This window comes from Lolium perenne, chromosome 6 (assembly GCF_019359855.2).
Source record: "Lolium perenne isolate Kyuss_39 chromosome 6, Kyuss_2.0, whole genome shotgun sequence".
NCBI classification, from domain to species: Eukaryota; Viridiplantae; Streptophyta; class Magnoliopsida; order Poales; family Poaceae; genus Lolium; species Lolium perenne.
The window spans coordinates 216,597,373-216,612,726 of NC_067249.2; the positions used below are offsets into that span (position 1 = coordinate 216,597,373).

The window sequence follows — 15,354 nt, forward strand, 5'->3', positions numbered from 1 at the left end:
AGCTAACTTAAAACTATCGCAACCCAAATTGTACTAAAATTTGGCCCCGAGATACGTCACCAGGGCATGTGGACATGGCAGCGGACGACAAGCTCGGGGAGCTAGTTGGAGTCAAGGTCGGCGACCTCCCTCTTTACACGGTTGACGACGACCTTCTTCTGGAATGCCTCGTAGGACCACACCTGGTAGATGGCCCATCGCCCATCCTCCTCCTCCTCGCGATGCCACTAGTCAGCGGCTCCCACTCCAAGATAAGCCGCAGCTTCTCCACAGTTGTCGCCTCGGCTTCATCGTTGTCGATGAAGTCCGTGTACTCGACGATGTTCAACGGTGTCGGTTCCTCTTCGGCCTCCGTCGCCGTGCCCAAATCGTCGTCGGAGCGGGTGCGGGAGCGAGGATGACGACAGCGCGAGGAAGACAAAGATCCCGCCTTTGTGTCGTGGGTGTACACGTGGAAAGATGGCGGTGGCATGAGCCCGCGGTTCATCCATTTCTTCACGGCACGCTTCTTCACACCCACCGAGCGCACCCATCGCGCGTGCTCCTCTGCGGGGGTGTCGCGGGAGCTTCCGTTGCGTCGCAGGGAGGTGTTGCCAGCTCCAATCCGACCGCCCCCTATCCAAATCCTCTACGCCTAAAAATCGTGGAGCGGTGGAATTGCTCGCAGGAGGAAACCCTAGGGCAGCGGCGGACCGACGGTGCGAAAATAGTGTTTTATCCCGTTTCCGTCGCATTGAACGCTATGCGAGTGTGAATTCTCGGACGATTGTTAAAAAAAAAAAATTGTGCCCGGCCATTGATACATGATCTGATCAGCGGGTCAAACCTAGCCGAAAGTGTAAACCAACCGAACCGTTACACTGTTGGCCTCTTTTAACACATCTGCTAGAGTTTCTATAGTCTGATGCAGGGTTGGTCTTGGTCAAGGACGGAAATGACATGCATATGTTATTTTCGAAAAGAAGTTATTTCTTCTATAAATGTCCCTAGACTACCCAGCCATCCAAGGCACCTGAGAGGGGCAAAACGATCTGAGCCACCCGTTTCACCCTCTACAGTAAATACCCAGTCCCACTTTTCACAGCAGCCGTCCGATCGGTGAGTTTTTTCCTCACCTGCTCATCTTCTCAACGAGTCTATGACGCGTGGGTTCAGCAATATGCGGGGCCCAACGGTCAGAGGCAGCTACGGGTGTTAATTCGCGTCGCCTTTGAGTCTACAGCGGCTGAACGGTGAAACCCTAGATCGGGGACACACCCAATCCACTCCCCCCAATCCCCGCTCCTCCTCTCCTCCCCAACCCACGTCTCTTCTCCTCCCCAATCGCCGGCCGACCTCTCTCTCCCGCTGCAGCCACGCGTGAGGCCGGAAAGGCCACTCCCCAGGCGCTGGAGAAGCGTGAGAGGGCACTCTCCCAGCCGCAGAAGGCGTTGGATTGGATGGAGGCGACTGGAGGCGCCGGGCGCGGCCGGGGATAGGCCGGCGCAGGGTGGATCCGCTCCGGCGACGACCGGAGGCGACGGGCTCGCGCGGGGCGGATCCACGGCGGTGGCGACTGCAGGCGCGGCTCGTCTACGTCGCGGCCTCATCCTCTCCTCTTCGGATGTCGGCGCGGGGAGGCGGCCGTACCGGCGTTCTGGCGAGGAAGGAGCGCTAAGGTGCTCCCCGACCGAGTGAGCTCCCGTAACCAGCAATGGCTCCCTCCACCGGATCCCTACCCCCGCTCCGCCGTTCCGCCCCTGAGCGCGACGCCGCGGCTAACCCTAGCCATGGGGTTCGGCAGGGTCGCCGCCGCAATTACCGCGCCGCCGCCGCTCATCCATGTGCTCACCCCGGTCCTGGCTGTGCCCACACAACGTATGCTCTTCTACCCTGCACCACGCGGCCCTCGATTCCCGTCTCCCTGCTCTCGCTTACACACGCGCGCTTCAGAGTTTTTTCACCGCTGTGCTGTGCTTACCACGTGTTTGTTGAAATGCCTCTTCTATGTATGGCTTAGCTCCAGTGGGGAACTACCTCCCGATCGACCAAGTGCGCCCCGAAATCGCAGAGGCTTACGTCCAGGAAGTGTGGGTCAAGGCGCAGAAAATGCTTGCCGGCTGCAAGGAAACCTGTGACGAAAACAAAGTGCATTCGTGTTGCCTTTTTTATATCCTAGCAAGTGCATTTCTGTTTCCTGTTCTCGACTGGTTGAGTCAGTCCCCTTATCTGTTGGTTAATTCTGTGTTACTGATTACTTGGCGAATTGAGTCAGTCCCCTTATCTGTTGGTTAAATCTGTGTTACTGATTGCTTGGCCCAGGTTGATGCTCAAGTTGTGCTTGTTAACGGGAACGATGTCGCGGATACCATTTCCAGTCTTGTTGCTCAGCACCAGATACAGATCCTCGTCGTCGGTGCCAGCAGGGGCTTCTTCAGCAGGTAGGCAGCAGCTCATCATGCTTGTGCTGTACTGATTCATGACGATGGATGTGCATGCTTCCGTTTGGTCGCAATGGATGACATGTCTTATGTATGTAGGACGTCCTCCAAGATCTGCAAGGGTGTCCCCAGCTTATTGAACTCCAATTATTGAACTCTGATTTTCATATGTTGTTCAACCTTTACTCTACCCACTACAGTTTTAATGTGTCCTCAACATTCATTTAGGCCTCTTTCCTGTCTCACCATTTCAAATGATGACAGAAACTCAGCGTATATTGGATATTTAAAAAATTGTGTACAGTAGCACTAGAGCTTGATTTTACCCAGATTAGTATGTCATAATATAATTTATCGGGCTTCTTCTTGGGCTATGTACGGTTGCTCTGGTTAACCAGAAGTCTAAAAGTGAAGTATAACCTAATGGAACTACAACAAATGAACTTTGGTAAATACCTTGCCACTACATTTTTCTATTAGTGTGTTTATTATAGTAGGGCCGTCTTTTCCAGCTGGTTTTTTAATTCATGCACCAAGCTAATCACTATTTGTTTCATTGGAACTTGCAGGTTCTACATTTTCCCGCAAAGTGATCCCACACGACATAATTGCCAAGCTAGGCCTCACTATTTATTCAGAAGGATTACATGATATGCCTATTTAATCACCGTAATAGATTTTTCCTATGAAAATTTGTGTCCCCATCCATGAAAGACAGAGGAGATTTCTGCTTTACAGTAGGTTGACAGTATAGTTGACAAGCTGACAAACATTTGATGTCCTGGAAGTTGCAGACTAGAGATGATTCCTTTTTATGCTTGTTTTTGTCTACTTGTACTGGAGATAGAGAATTGGGCCATAGTATCTTTCCTGTGAAATGAAATGCTTATGCCATGAAAAATTAAACTCAAAATCATTTGATGTTTGTTGGTTAACATGCATTTGATTCCTTCTTCCTTTTTCATCTAATCCCACCATACCACCTTTTCTTCTTCTTAGGGTTCTCTTGAATCCGTTTCAATTGGTGAAATAAAACTAAGTTTCCACATGAGTGTTGTTTGCTTGTTTTTAATTTCTGTACTTCTAGGCAGTACGAATTTTAAGTTTAAAATTTTCTCGTGAAACTAAAAATTGGTAAATTTTGGATCCATTCTCGTGCGTTCGATTGGTTTTTGATGGCTGTTATTGAAACATCGGTTAATTGGTTCTATGCCACTCCTCAATTCACAAGTTGTGTTTATGCCATTACAAAAATTGAAGTTGTGTTTATGCCACTCTCAATTCTCACAAAACAATTTGGTGGTTAGCTTCCATATTTTTTCCCAAATAATCAATTTAACATCTTTCATCTGATTATACTATCTTTTCTGCTTTCTTGGTGTGTGTATTGTTAGAAATAATAACTTGCTTACATACTTGCACTAACTTTGGACATGATTATACTATCGCATAACTTGTTGACTCTAGAGCTTTCTCTGTAAATTAGTTACGTATTTGACTGGCCTAACAATTCTTGGATATTCTTTGGACATGGGAAGGAGTATATTAATTTGGCCGATGAGCATTTATAGAAGTTGATATACAGTGGCCAGCTTGATCAGAAGGAACTGGACAGGTAAATCTTGAGTCTATGCCCATTTGTTTTTTGTTTTCTAATTTATTCTGCATCTGGTTCAGATACCATCACCGAATGATGCTTTAATGTTCTTTGTGTACGGCTACTTGTGTATCAGGCGTGCTTTGGCTCCTCTTATTTCTTAGCTCCTTCATTTTTATCTGTACATGGTTTTGATGCCTGAATTTTTCTTCTACCGATTCCTAATTCTAGAATGCTCTTATTTTTCATATGGATGGAAATTTTGTGTTTCCGTGTTTATTCAGTAGCCACTTTCCTCAACCAGTGAATACAATAAGCATCTAAAATTTATGGCTTTCTCTGAAGTTTTCTCTTTATGTACCAATGCCCTAATCCTTGTGTTTCTTTTGGTCTGATGTTTATCAGTATGCAAAAAAAATCATTCCTGCTGTCAGAGCTTGCACGAAAGCGAGGCCACAAATGCAGTTCTTCTGTAAGACTCATTGCGAGTGATGCAAGCACACATGGAGGCTCCTCTGTGCCTTGCCGTGCTGCGGAGAAGATATCCCTGCCCTGGTAAGCAGGCATGAGGTTTCCAAGTCTTTTACGCAATAAAAATTGTTTATTGCATGAGGATTAAGAAAAGGATCGATAACTATACCTGTATCCATAGCCTATCATGTATTATCATGTAACATCTCAACTGATCTTTCTATGATGTTGAAGTTTATTGCAAGTTTTGTACCTATTTGTCAGCAATTGAAGCAGCGGTGTTGTAGAAAATGGTCCGCAATCTGCATTACATACACCTTTTGCTACAAAGTATTCTAAATTATTCCAGTGTTTCCCTGAATATCACTACTAAAATAGATCGTCTCCTTGGTTTCTAGAATTTAGCTATAGGGTATAAAACTTGCATTATCCGAGGTACTACTTTTCCACGTAACTTATACGAGATATGTCAATTGCAGAACTGTACGTAAGGTTTAGTTTGAATACTAAGAGATGTCTGGAACGGTTCTGATCCTCTAGAGTATAATATTGCTGGTATTCAGATCCGTTCTTGCATATCCGAGTTCTTAAACTTACGCCTATGTTGGGTCAAGGAGAAGCAGATTGCGGTATATGAATGATATTCATGCCCTGGTGATTTCTTAATATCTTTCTTTTACTTTCACATGCACATACTGTCATTTATTATCTCTGTGCAAAGCATGATGATTTAATCAATAATTATGTCCTGGCTTATTTTTGTTTTATCCTTGGAGTGCTGCAGTTTGTACTCAATGCTTGGCTTCTTTCAGATGCTCTTTTATTTCTCCTTGTAGGACAATGGCATGCTACTTTCTCTGTTTATGTACTCCACGCGGGATTAAAGTGCAGAGGATGATTTCCCTTGAATAACAGACGACACGATGCAGTACTATGTAGAAATTATGCTTATTGTTGCAGATAAATTATTTCCTATGTAAGCACCATCCCCTTTTGTCTCTCCATGTGCAATGCTTTTAGAATGTCCAGGAACATATTATGAGATCCAACGCAGAAATGGATGCCAAACTGAATTTTAGTGGTTGCTTTTTATGCAGCCTCTTTGTAGTAAAAATGAAGCAGAGCAAGGGAATCATAAGGGAGGCAATGGGGATGGGAAGGTTTGATGGATAATCACCATTTCTTAACCATATTTGGACCTTCCAAGAAAATTATGGTAAAGCTTTGATTTTGGGGGCACAATGAATAGGGTTGTTGTGTGATATCAGTAAATTTGTTTCTGTAACATACTTGTGTGGCGAAGCATAGGAGTGACAAGCCACGTGGAAGACACGGAGACGTCGAGGAGATACCCTCCCTGGAGTAACAAGGTGATTGTCTGATTCCTTTTATACAAAATAAAGTAAATTATGGATCATTGTTATTAGGCACAATTGCTGACAAGTGACAAATAATATTTGGGAGAGTTTCACATGGTACACTTACGGTAATTGAGAAATTATCATCTACTTATATATGCGTCATCAAGAATTTTGTAATTAATGGCGAACTAGCACTGATGTTGGAGGGAGTGCAGAATCATCTATTATAATGGACACCTATTTCCAAAATGTTAAGTTCAGTTTGGTTCATGTAAGAGGCTATCAAGGCATAGGATTTGCTATTTGCTGTATGTACTGTGTACTACAGCCGACATCCATAAATTTGTAATATTTTGGAGTTTGGGTGCTATAGGTAAAACTAGAACAATGTCAAAGGGGCTTAATTGCTGATGCTGAGACTGGTGTTGCGCTTGCTGATGTTATTTAGACAACTAAAGCTGGCTAACAGTTTGAGTTTTCATGGAAAATTGGTTTGCTTGGATGGAGCCTAAGATTGGTGGCGACTTCATATTATGTTCTTTCAGTTGTACTGTTGCATCCTCTGGCTCGGAGGAGGTGTTCCGATGCCCTGTGGCATACTTCACCGAGAGGGCAAGCCATCAACATGAGTTTCAGGAAGAAACGGTGCAAGTGAGCTTTAATAATTGGTAAGTTCGTTAGTGAGAAAATATTATTGGAGATGATTTTCCAGTTCTTTGCATAATCTGTGTTTCTTCTTTTTTCCAGCGAGAAGACGGAGCCGGTACGGACGACCACGGTGGTGGGCGACAGTAGGCGTTGATGAGCTCGTCCCGGAAGAGACCAGTGAGGTCGCTTTCTTTTTCTTGTTATGGTACTTACCAGTTGCTATAGAAATTTGTTATTTATCTGTGTTGCTAAAATCTTGCTGGTTAGATCTCACCTTATATACTGTGTTTTTGTCAATTATATTTGCAGTGCTTGTCTTGAGCGTATAATTGACTGGCTATAGTATTATAAAACAAATTAGTAAAGACGGCAAAAGCATGGCTTGCTCTTTTGAGCTCTCTCAACTGAAAATATTGTATGCTTTTGAAAATTTAAATAATAGGAAATTCATACTATTTCAGTTGGGCATAACGTGTGACCATGATGATATTTTGGGAATCTGGTGTTCTGTTGTTGTGTCTTTACCACATATCATACATGTGCGTGTGTGCCAATAAAGAATGGAACATAGTGGTAGTCAAAGTGGTTTATATAAGAAAAACACCAGATTATATATATGTGGATGTCAAGGCTTCTATTTCATTTCACTAGCTGAATTAGATTCAGCGCATGTAATTAATGGATTCTACTCAAATGGCAGTTCCCTTTTCTTTAAATGCTGCATCATCATTTGTGCCAAATATTTTTTCGCACAATTTATGTTTGCGGTTGCAGCAAGGAAGGTTATATTAGTGTGGAGATGTTCAATGCTTATTGAGTTACGTTCAGCTGAATATTGGAGATCCTAAATATTCAGAAGACTAATTACTGAACTTTCTTTTCTTTTCTGTTACTTGTTTGCTGTTTGTTATTGTGAAACAAAGATTGCATGTGTGGCTACTCTCTTATGTTTTGCCTAAATTGTTGGAGAACAAATCTTTTAAGTTATTTTTTTCTCAGATTTGTATATCTTTCATCAACCTGCAGTTGCTGCTTCTAAAGATATGGGGAAAAGCAGCAGATGAGAGCTTTGAGATACTTGATAGGTACCGCAAAGAGTCAATTTTGTATATGCTTGAGCATAATCTACAATCCATCCTATTTTCTCTCTCGATCTGCTCTGTTTATTCTGTCTCTTGCTAACTGATGCAGGTTCTGTTCTTCCTTTACCTGAATATACACCGCTCTATCTAGGATCTGGATGGCACACCAGAAAACTAAGTTGTAGATCAAATGAGATTATCATATGAAGTAAGACCGTCAGATCCTAATTCAATTTACTTAGATGACCATTCTATTTTGGGTCTGAACCACTTGTTTATGTCTACGAATTTGTAGCTCCCTTTGCATTCTCTTGGAAATTAACTTTTGTTGTGATATATTTATGCTCAGCTTGCTCTATATTCCAAGGTGGTGGTGTCTTGATTTCGCCTTCTCATGGCCTCTGCCATTGCGTTGGTAAGTCACTCTGGGAAGCTCTCTCTCTACATCACATGCGATATTTAGTTTGTCACGAAGCCCACTCCTGCATTTGTGTTGCACTTCTAATCAGTATACCAAACTGCAGTCTTTTGACGTATTTCTTGCCTCCATAATTTAGTGATGAACTAATTGCCTTATGTATGTTGATCCCTCCCCTAAGGAACAAATCTTGCATGCAGCACCTCTTTGTGTCTACTTGCAAAATGTAATTTTTTTCTCTGAGGAAAATCAGTGTTGAATGCTTTAATTTTTCTAGGCTGATTCAGCATGAGCATTCATGAAGAACTATTACTTGCCTGATTGTGTTCTTAACGCTGGAAAATTAGAGGCCAAAGCAACCAAGAGATGATGTACCATTTCTTGTTCAGAAAATGTGAGAGATGCGAGCAAAGATAGAAAAAGAATGAGGCACACATTCTTGTTCCATTTAACTTGAATCCGTGTTGTAATCTGAATTCATGATGTATACAAAGCTACCTAAATCGAAATAGTCAATTGCAGCCAACATCCATGGCAGCCATATGCAGCCATGGTAGATAATTCCGCTAATCCTAGAAAAAATGTTTATATTGAGAAACGAGCATGGTAGATAATTCCGCTAATCCTAGAAAAAAATGTTTATGAGGTTATACTACTGTTAATCCAACATCCATGGCAGCCATATGCAGCCATGGGATTAGGTGGCCTACAAGCACCCTCTGTATTTTTACCTCGACCATGTCTCTGTTTCGCTGAAAGAGTGTTAATGTTGTGGCATCTTGCCAAAGTGTACTAATTACTCAGTTGATTTTGTTTTCCTCTTTGTAGGCCGCGCCACAAAAGATTCGCTTTGAGGCACAAAGTTATTTGCTAGCTTCGGTTTTAGTCTGTAGTTATATATGCAAACTAATGATCATTCATATGAAATTTGTGTGGCGGGAACATATGAGAGGCTGCTGACACAAGGATCAACTTGGTCCATATTTTATTTAAATGCATTTGATATACTTGGCATGCTAATAACAAAAACTTTTTTCCTGTTGGATTGAAAGCCCAGTTGGTAAATAAGCTTCTGAGCATTTTTTATTGATCTTGGTATTTCTCTACTCTCATTGGCTTACTGGAACTGAATTGTGTGGGGGCATTGTTCATGCCTTGTGAAGTCTTCAGGTTCATCATAAATCTGCAGGACAACTTCAATGCTTTTGATAAGCCATTAACCTTCTCCTGTATTTTCCACACTACGTAGTAATCCATGTCTTGGGAAAATATTTCAGGTGTTGCTTGAGGTAAGTAGAATTTTTCTACTAAAGAATTATGGTATCCTATATAGTAGGTAAACTTATGGTAACTTTAGTATGATGGTTACAATACTGGCTTGCTTTTGCCTTTGCGCTGGGGCGCTGCATTCTATTTTTGTGAAACAATTACCAGAAGAAGATTTATCCCTATAAAATAAAGTATGTTATTACGACGGGTTCTGTGACTATTTGAGTTAGTTTTACATTGAAAGTTATTTACCTTGGTGCAAAATTTCGCAGCTGATTTTTTTATTCGATGAGAAGTGACCAGTAGCAGAGGGACATTTCTAATGCCCGCTGCCATTTGATGAAACACAGGTACTGGGTGTTCTGTTCACCCTTTGTTTCTCCATATATTGTTGGAGCTGATGAACACTTCTCTGCAGCTCATATTCTTTCTTAAATTTGCAGCTATAAAATCTCTTTTCGCTATTCCAAAGTTCATCTTCAGGTACATTAGAACTGCCTCAATGGTGCTAATATCTGTTTAGTGGAAGTCTGTAGCATTTTATTTTGTTGACATCCACTCAGATAAGCATACATAATCTATTCAAAAGGATACTGCTATGTCCTATGCAATGGCCTATTATTTAGTGACCTGAAAATTTTCATGTTGCACAAGTGAAGTTAAATGGAGGGGTATGCTTAAGTAAATATTTTCATCAGAGTTTACGTTGGTTTGTTTGTACCTAAGATTTCGTGAAGTTGAGCATGAATGTGGCTGTATTTGAGGCCTTGAAGGCCATCGGGATGTAGATGCAGGATATTACAACATCCTGGACAAATCTCTCTTTGGGTAACAGTTCGTTGCAGCGTATGAAGTGTACACGCAGATATCGCTGCAGGTCAACAATAAGGTACTACTATGCTGATCTAATTAGGCCGTGGTATTGTATCTGGAATTGGTCAGTGTCCCTTGACTGATCAAGGGTATGTGTGTTGCCGATGGTTGCAGGAAGCGAAGGGTGGATGAGGGACAGGGAGAATGGAGACTGTTGCGACTCTGAGGAGAGGATGTCGACGCCGTGATGTGGCAGGCGAGGATACCGCACGTGTTCTACAAGACGCTCATTTTCTTCCATGCCCTCGACACGGGTGCATGATTCCTCTTCCGGTGGCGACGCGGCCAATAGCGACGGCCTTGACTTCCGCCTTCGTGGCTTCTTCACTACCACTTGCGCCAGCCAGGGTGGCCGTCGTTTATGAGGAAGGTTTATGCCGATTATGATTCAACAAAGATTACATATATCCTTATCTGCCTGTTGAGTTGTTTATATATCTTTGATAAATTCTTTTACTGATGAATCTATGATGCTCCTTATTTTCTCTGTTTCCTCTTAAAGGCTGATTGACAAGGGTGAGGTGGCGCGGCGGAGGTTCCTTGAAAGACGGTGATGATCTAGAGCATCTATCGGAGCTATTTTTGCATGTTATTTGTGAGTATCATTTCAATCACTTTGTTTCGATGTTTATCACTTTTGCTCTTATTAAAATGAAATGTGCACCTCTAATATTCCTGTGATCCTCAAATTTCAGTTTGTCACTTGGAAGTGAACAGATATGTCTGTTTAGTCTTGTTGTAGCAGTATAATTCTCTGAGTTTCTATTGGGAAAATTCAAATGACTTCGAAAATTAACAGATAATATTTGTTTCATTCATTGCAGTAAGCATAATTTGATATTTAAGTGATAGTGCTTATGAAATTGTAGAATTATCAGACTATCTCGGAAGTGTCAGAATCATACTTAATTATCTATGAACATAATATATCCTATGTGACCATAGTAATACGTGCCCCTTTGTTTAAAAGCACTTGACCTGGTTGTTTGCCATTACATTTGCTTTGAGAAGTTCTTCAATCTATGTTATTGCAATACACACTAAATAATCTGAAGGCATCGCTCTTTTCTTCTGCCATATTTTTCGATGGCTTGTGAAACAAAGATCTATTTTCACACATTGTCACTATGTCTGTAAGCCAGACAATCAAAATTACCATTGAGAAATGTCGACAGATAAAACCTCGACATAAAAAAATATCTTAGTTTAAAGGTATATTTTAAACTATTTCGACAAAAGTTATATGTTTCAGCCAACAAGAAGTATGTTGAGTTATATGGTTCAGCCAACAAATGATATATGGATTGACTGAGTGTGTTGATCGAGTCCACCTCTGTTGGACTCCTGCTTTTTTGAGTTACCTTTTGTTCATTGTTGTTACCAAGTAGAAATATTCCAGCCTTTGAGCACTAAAGTGCATCCTTCATATTTTCTCCGAGGTTCGTTTTCTTGGATAACCATGTGTATGTTCTTGGTTAACCATGGATCATATTTTTTCATAGTTGGTTCCTCTGTTTACTCATAATAGTGTAGCCTTCTAGATTATGTACGAGTTCTGTATAGAGTTACTAATGTAGTTCTTGTATACGACTCTGATGCAGCCAAAAGAGTCCAGTGAGGAATGGACTATTTTTGCTATTATATATTTGCCTTGTGCTGTGAATGAGGAAATGGAGTTATTAGTCCAAGTATCATTTTTCATCAGGTGTTCATGGACAATTGTTCACGCTCTTCTCAGATTATGGTCGTATGAGCTCACACGGTTTCAGTTATAGTGTCATCAGACCGTGGCAGTAGGTAGTGTCATGTTAATGTGAGACTTTGAGATAGATCTAGGGAACTAAATAAATGTAGACTTTCACAGGAGATGAATAAATTGTGGTTAGTGTATAAGTGACATAATTTCGGCTAGAGAAAAAAGGGAACCTTCTTATATATATAATACGCGTAACGAATTATTTTCCCCGCGATGATTCAAAATTGAGCTATGCATCTTTCCAGTCCTTCTCACTGTTATTCGTGCATTCTAGATGTATTACTTCAGTATTCAGGGTGAGGTTACTACTAACTAACCAAAGAAAGAGAGATGGTTCTGTTCTATTCAAGTTTTTTCTGCATTCTATTTTTGTGAAACAATTACCGGAAGAAGATTTATCCCTATAAAATAAAGTATGTTATTACGACAGGTTTTGTGACTATTTGAGTTAGTTTTACATTGAAAGTTATTTACCTTGGTGCAAAATTTCGCAGCGGATTTTTTTATTCGATGAAAAGTGACCAGTAGCAGAGGGACATTTCTAATGCCCACTGCCATTTGATGAAACACAGGTACTGGGTGTTCTGTTCACCCTTTGTTTCTCCATATATTGTTTTAGCATTTGCATTTGAATTGTTTTAGCATCTATTTGAGATGAAATATCTTAGTTTTGTATTTCATATTTCTTTGTCTATAGAATTACATATTATAGTGGTTAGAACATGACTTCTGTATTTAGATATACATGTTACTGTCAGTTTATGCTGGGCTAAAGGGACACCTTCTCAAACCATCCTCGTAAGTTGATGGATATAGTTGTTTGTTTGCCTGCTTGAAGATTTGCTTACCCCTTTCGGCATGTTTGATACAGATGGTTACCATCCAGGATCGTCGGCAGACGTCGAGTATAGAAGTGTTATTTGGACTCACCAAAAAAGATCTATTCCTTCAACTATTATTGTATGTAGCTCCAGCCTTTTGTTAACCGGTGATGGATCCAGAGGCAGAAGAGTTTGGGCCATTCACAGTGATGGAACGCTACAACACAGGTGTTAATCTGGAAGTGGATGATTAGCGAATTCCTGTAGAATCATTCCAGAAGGGTTTCAATGTTTCATTATAAATTTGAGAACATTTTTAGAGAATGCACACATAAGTACCATCATTTGAGTTCTATAATGTACCTATGGTAGTAGTATCCTTAAGTAATGTTTTGTACCCATGATATTGCTGGTCTACTTTATTTATGTATAAATTAGTTCGTACTTGCTGCCACAACTATTCACTGAGTAAGAAAAATGGTTGAATGTATATGTATAAAATCGACATCTGTTTTGTTACTTTGCTTGATAAATGTTTGCTATTCTATTTAATATTTCTTTCGCTTGTATCAAATAAATGTTCTTTAGTTTGCTTTATATATGTTCGGTCCACACCCCTAACAGTAAGGATATTGGGTGGGTCTAAGGGGTCAGAAGAGGAAGAGGAGGACGTACGACAGGCGGAAGGAACTGTCGAATAGGGGTAGAGGGAGTAGCCAAAGGAGGGCAAAGGTGTTGTCGAGGACATTTCCGCATGCCGTTGGATTCTAATGGAGCTCAGCCTGGATGGCCAGCCAACCCAGCGGCCCTCCCTTCACCATAGAGGCGGCGATAGGGGTAGAGCTTCGCTCCGATCCTACAATAAGCTGATCCTTATGGTTTAAATTCGGACTTGATTATGCCTGCGCGATAGCGCAGCGGGTCATCTAGTCTCCATCAAGATTGACAAGCATATGGAGCATAATGTCATAGTAGGTCCTACCTTTATTTTTTGACGTGGCAAAGCAACACCCATCACTCACAGACACAACAATCCAAACAAGTGCGTCCGATTTGGCAAAGGGAAGCGCTGGGCGTCCCCCGGGGGATCGGAAGCCCCGATCCCCCGCCTCCGCAGCTCGCCACGTGTCCAATTGGACCACCAATATACATGGAAAATTCCACCCGCTCCGGTTAAAAAATAAATGCAAGCACTCCCATCCCCTCCGCGGAAAAAGCAAGCTCTCTCATCCCCTGGCTCTCGACCCAGTCTCCATGGGGCCTCTGGTCGGCATCCAGCTCCGGCGAGGGCCGGTCGCAGCATCACCGTCCATCCCGTGGTTCCGACGCCACCCGCCGTCTGCAGCAACACCGTACAACCATGGTAGCGAGGTCGCCCGCCGTCTGCAGCAACACCGTACAACCATGGTAGCGAAACCGCCCGTCGTCGGCGACAGCAGCGGACACCCATGGTAGCAAGGTCGGAGCCGCCGATTGCACCAATGCATCGCTTGTAGCACGGCCGGCGCCGATTGGAGCAACCGCCTCCGCCGCATGTGGCGTGCCCACGGCGCCGATTGGAGCCAACGCCTCCGCCGCTGCATGTAGCAGTCGCCAACGTCGATTGGAGCAACCGCCTCCGCCGCCGTTGCGGCAATACGACCAGAAGCTTGTAGCAGCCGCCGCCCCTAGTAGCAATGCCTCCGCCGCATGTCTTGGCCGCCTCCAAAGACATGTAGCAACAGCCACCTCCGCTAGTAGCGACCGCCTCGGCGCATGTAGCAGCAGACCACCTCCGCTAGTAGTACCGCCTCCGTCGCATGTCGCACGCCACCGCCCCTTGCAGCAATATGACTAGCAGCCGCCGCCGCCGCCCCTTGTAGCAATACGACTAGCCGCCGCCGGCCACCGCCACTTGCAGCAATACGAGTCACCGCTTGTAGCAGTCGCCGGCGGCGATTGTAGCGACCGCGGATGCTAGTGGTAGCACCACCGGCGGAGGGAGGGAGAAGGCGATGGGACGCCACATCACCTGCGACTCCTCCTCTTGCAACGCCGGCGTTGGGCGGTATCGGAGAAGAAATGTTGAGCAGAGGGGGATTTGGCAGTGGCGGACCTTGTACCGCGAGCTCCCGGTCGTGTGGGCGCATGTGGAGGCAGTTGTGCGGTAGATCAAGGCGCTCCCGTCGCGGGCTCCCGACCGCGGCCGTGGAGGAGGATGAAGCTAATGCGGGGACATGGTAGCCGGAGCAGGGAGGCTGCGATGAGGAACAGGCTGTTCCGAACAGCGGTGGGGAGAAGGCAAAGTCAAGAAGAGAAGCTATGCCAGGAGAGAACGTGGGAAGGGATAAGGTTCAAATGGTCACATGTGGGCCACGTGGAAGTCTGTCCACCGCGCGATGCAAAAACATCGACGCGCAACCCGGAGGACGCGAGGGAGCGTTCCTCCGGGGGATGCCCAGCGTTTTCCTTTGGCAAAACCTCATCCACTCGCGCCGCTCAAACGGCAAAAGCGAAAGCATACAAAAACCTCATCCATACAAGCGATCTGAGCCCTCCATTTCCCGGATCCGACGGCCGACCTACCCCGCAATCCACCTCACACCCTCATCCTATCCTCGGCCTCTCCGCCCGACTTCGCTACTATACTCCCCGTGTA

General features: G+C 43.6%; 1 protein-coding gene across 32 annotated transcripts; it reads left to right on the forward strand.

Annotated features, from left to right (window-relative positions):
• Positions 1-1,019: 1,019 nt before the first annotated feature.
• On the forward strand, positions 1,020-13,240 carry LOC127306107 (U-box domain-containing protein 35-like). Of its 32 annotated transcripts, none has more exons than XR_011747663.1 (20): positions 1,020-1,857; positions 2,000-2,127; positions 2,302-2,420; positions 3,959-4,035; positions 4,423-4,572; positions 5,325-5,464; positions 5,586-5,704; positions 5,797-5,858; positions 6,395-6,517; positions 6,597-6,679; positions 7,524-7,582; positions 7,689-7,787; positions 7,929-9,286; positions 9,539-9,616; positions 9,710-9,749; positions 9,993-10,155; positions 10,254-10,509; positions 10,642-10,734; positions 12,390-12,467; positions 12,767-13,240. XR_011747663.1 is itself a non-coding variant. In XM_071822871.1 (4 exons), exons 1-4 carry the CDS (start codon positions 1,770-1,772, stop codon positions 3,069-3,071), a joined length of 411 nt encoding a protein of 136 aa, XP_071678972.1. In that variant the 5' UTR covers positions 1,055-1,769; the 3' UTR covers positions 3,072-3,952. The 32 variants fall into 32 exon arrangements, 4 of the variants coding, with proteins under 4 accessions (XP_071678972.1, XP_071678974.1, XP_071678971.1 ...); XR_011747670.1 differs by having other exon boundaries at positions 10,031-10,155; XR_011747669.1 differs by having other exon boundaries at positions 10,040-10,155.
• Positions 13,241-15,354: the final 2,114 nt, after the last annotated feature.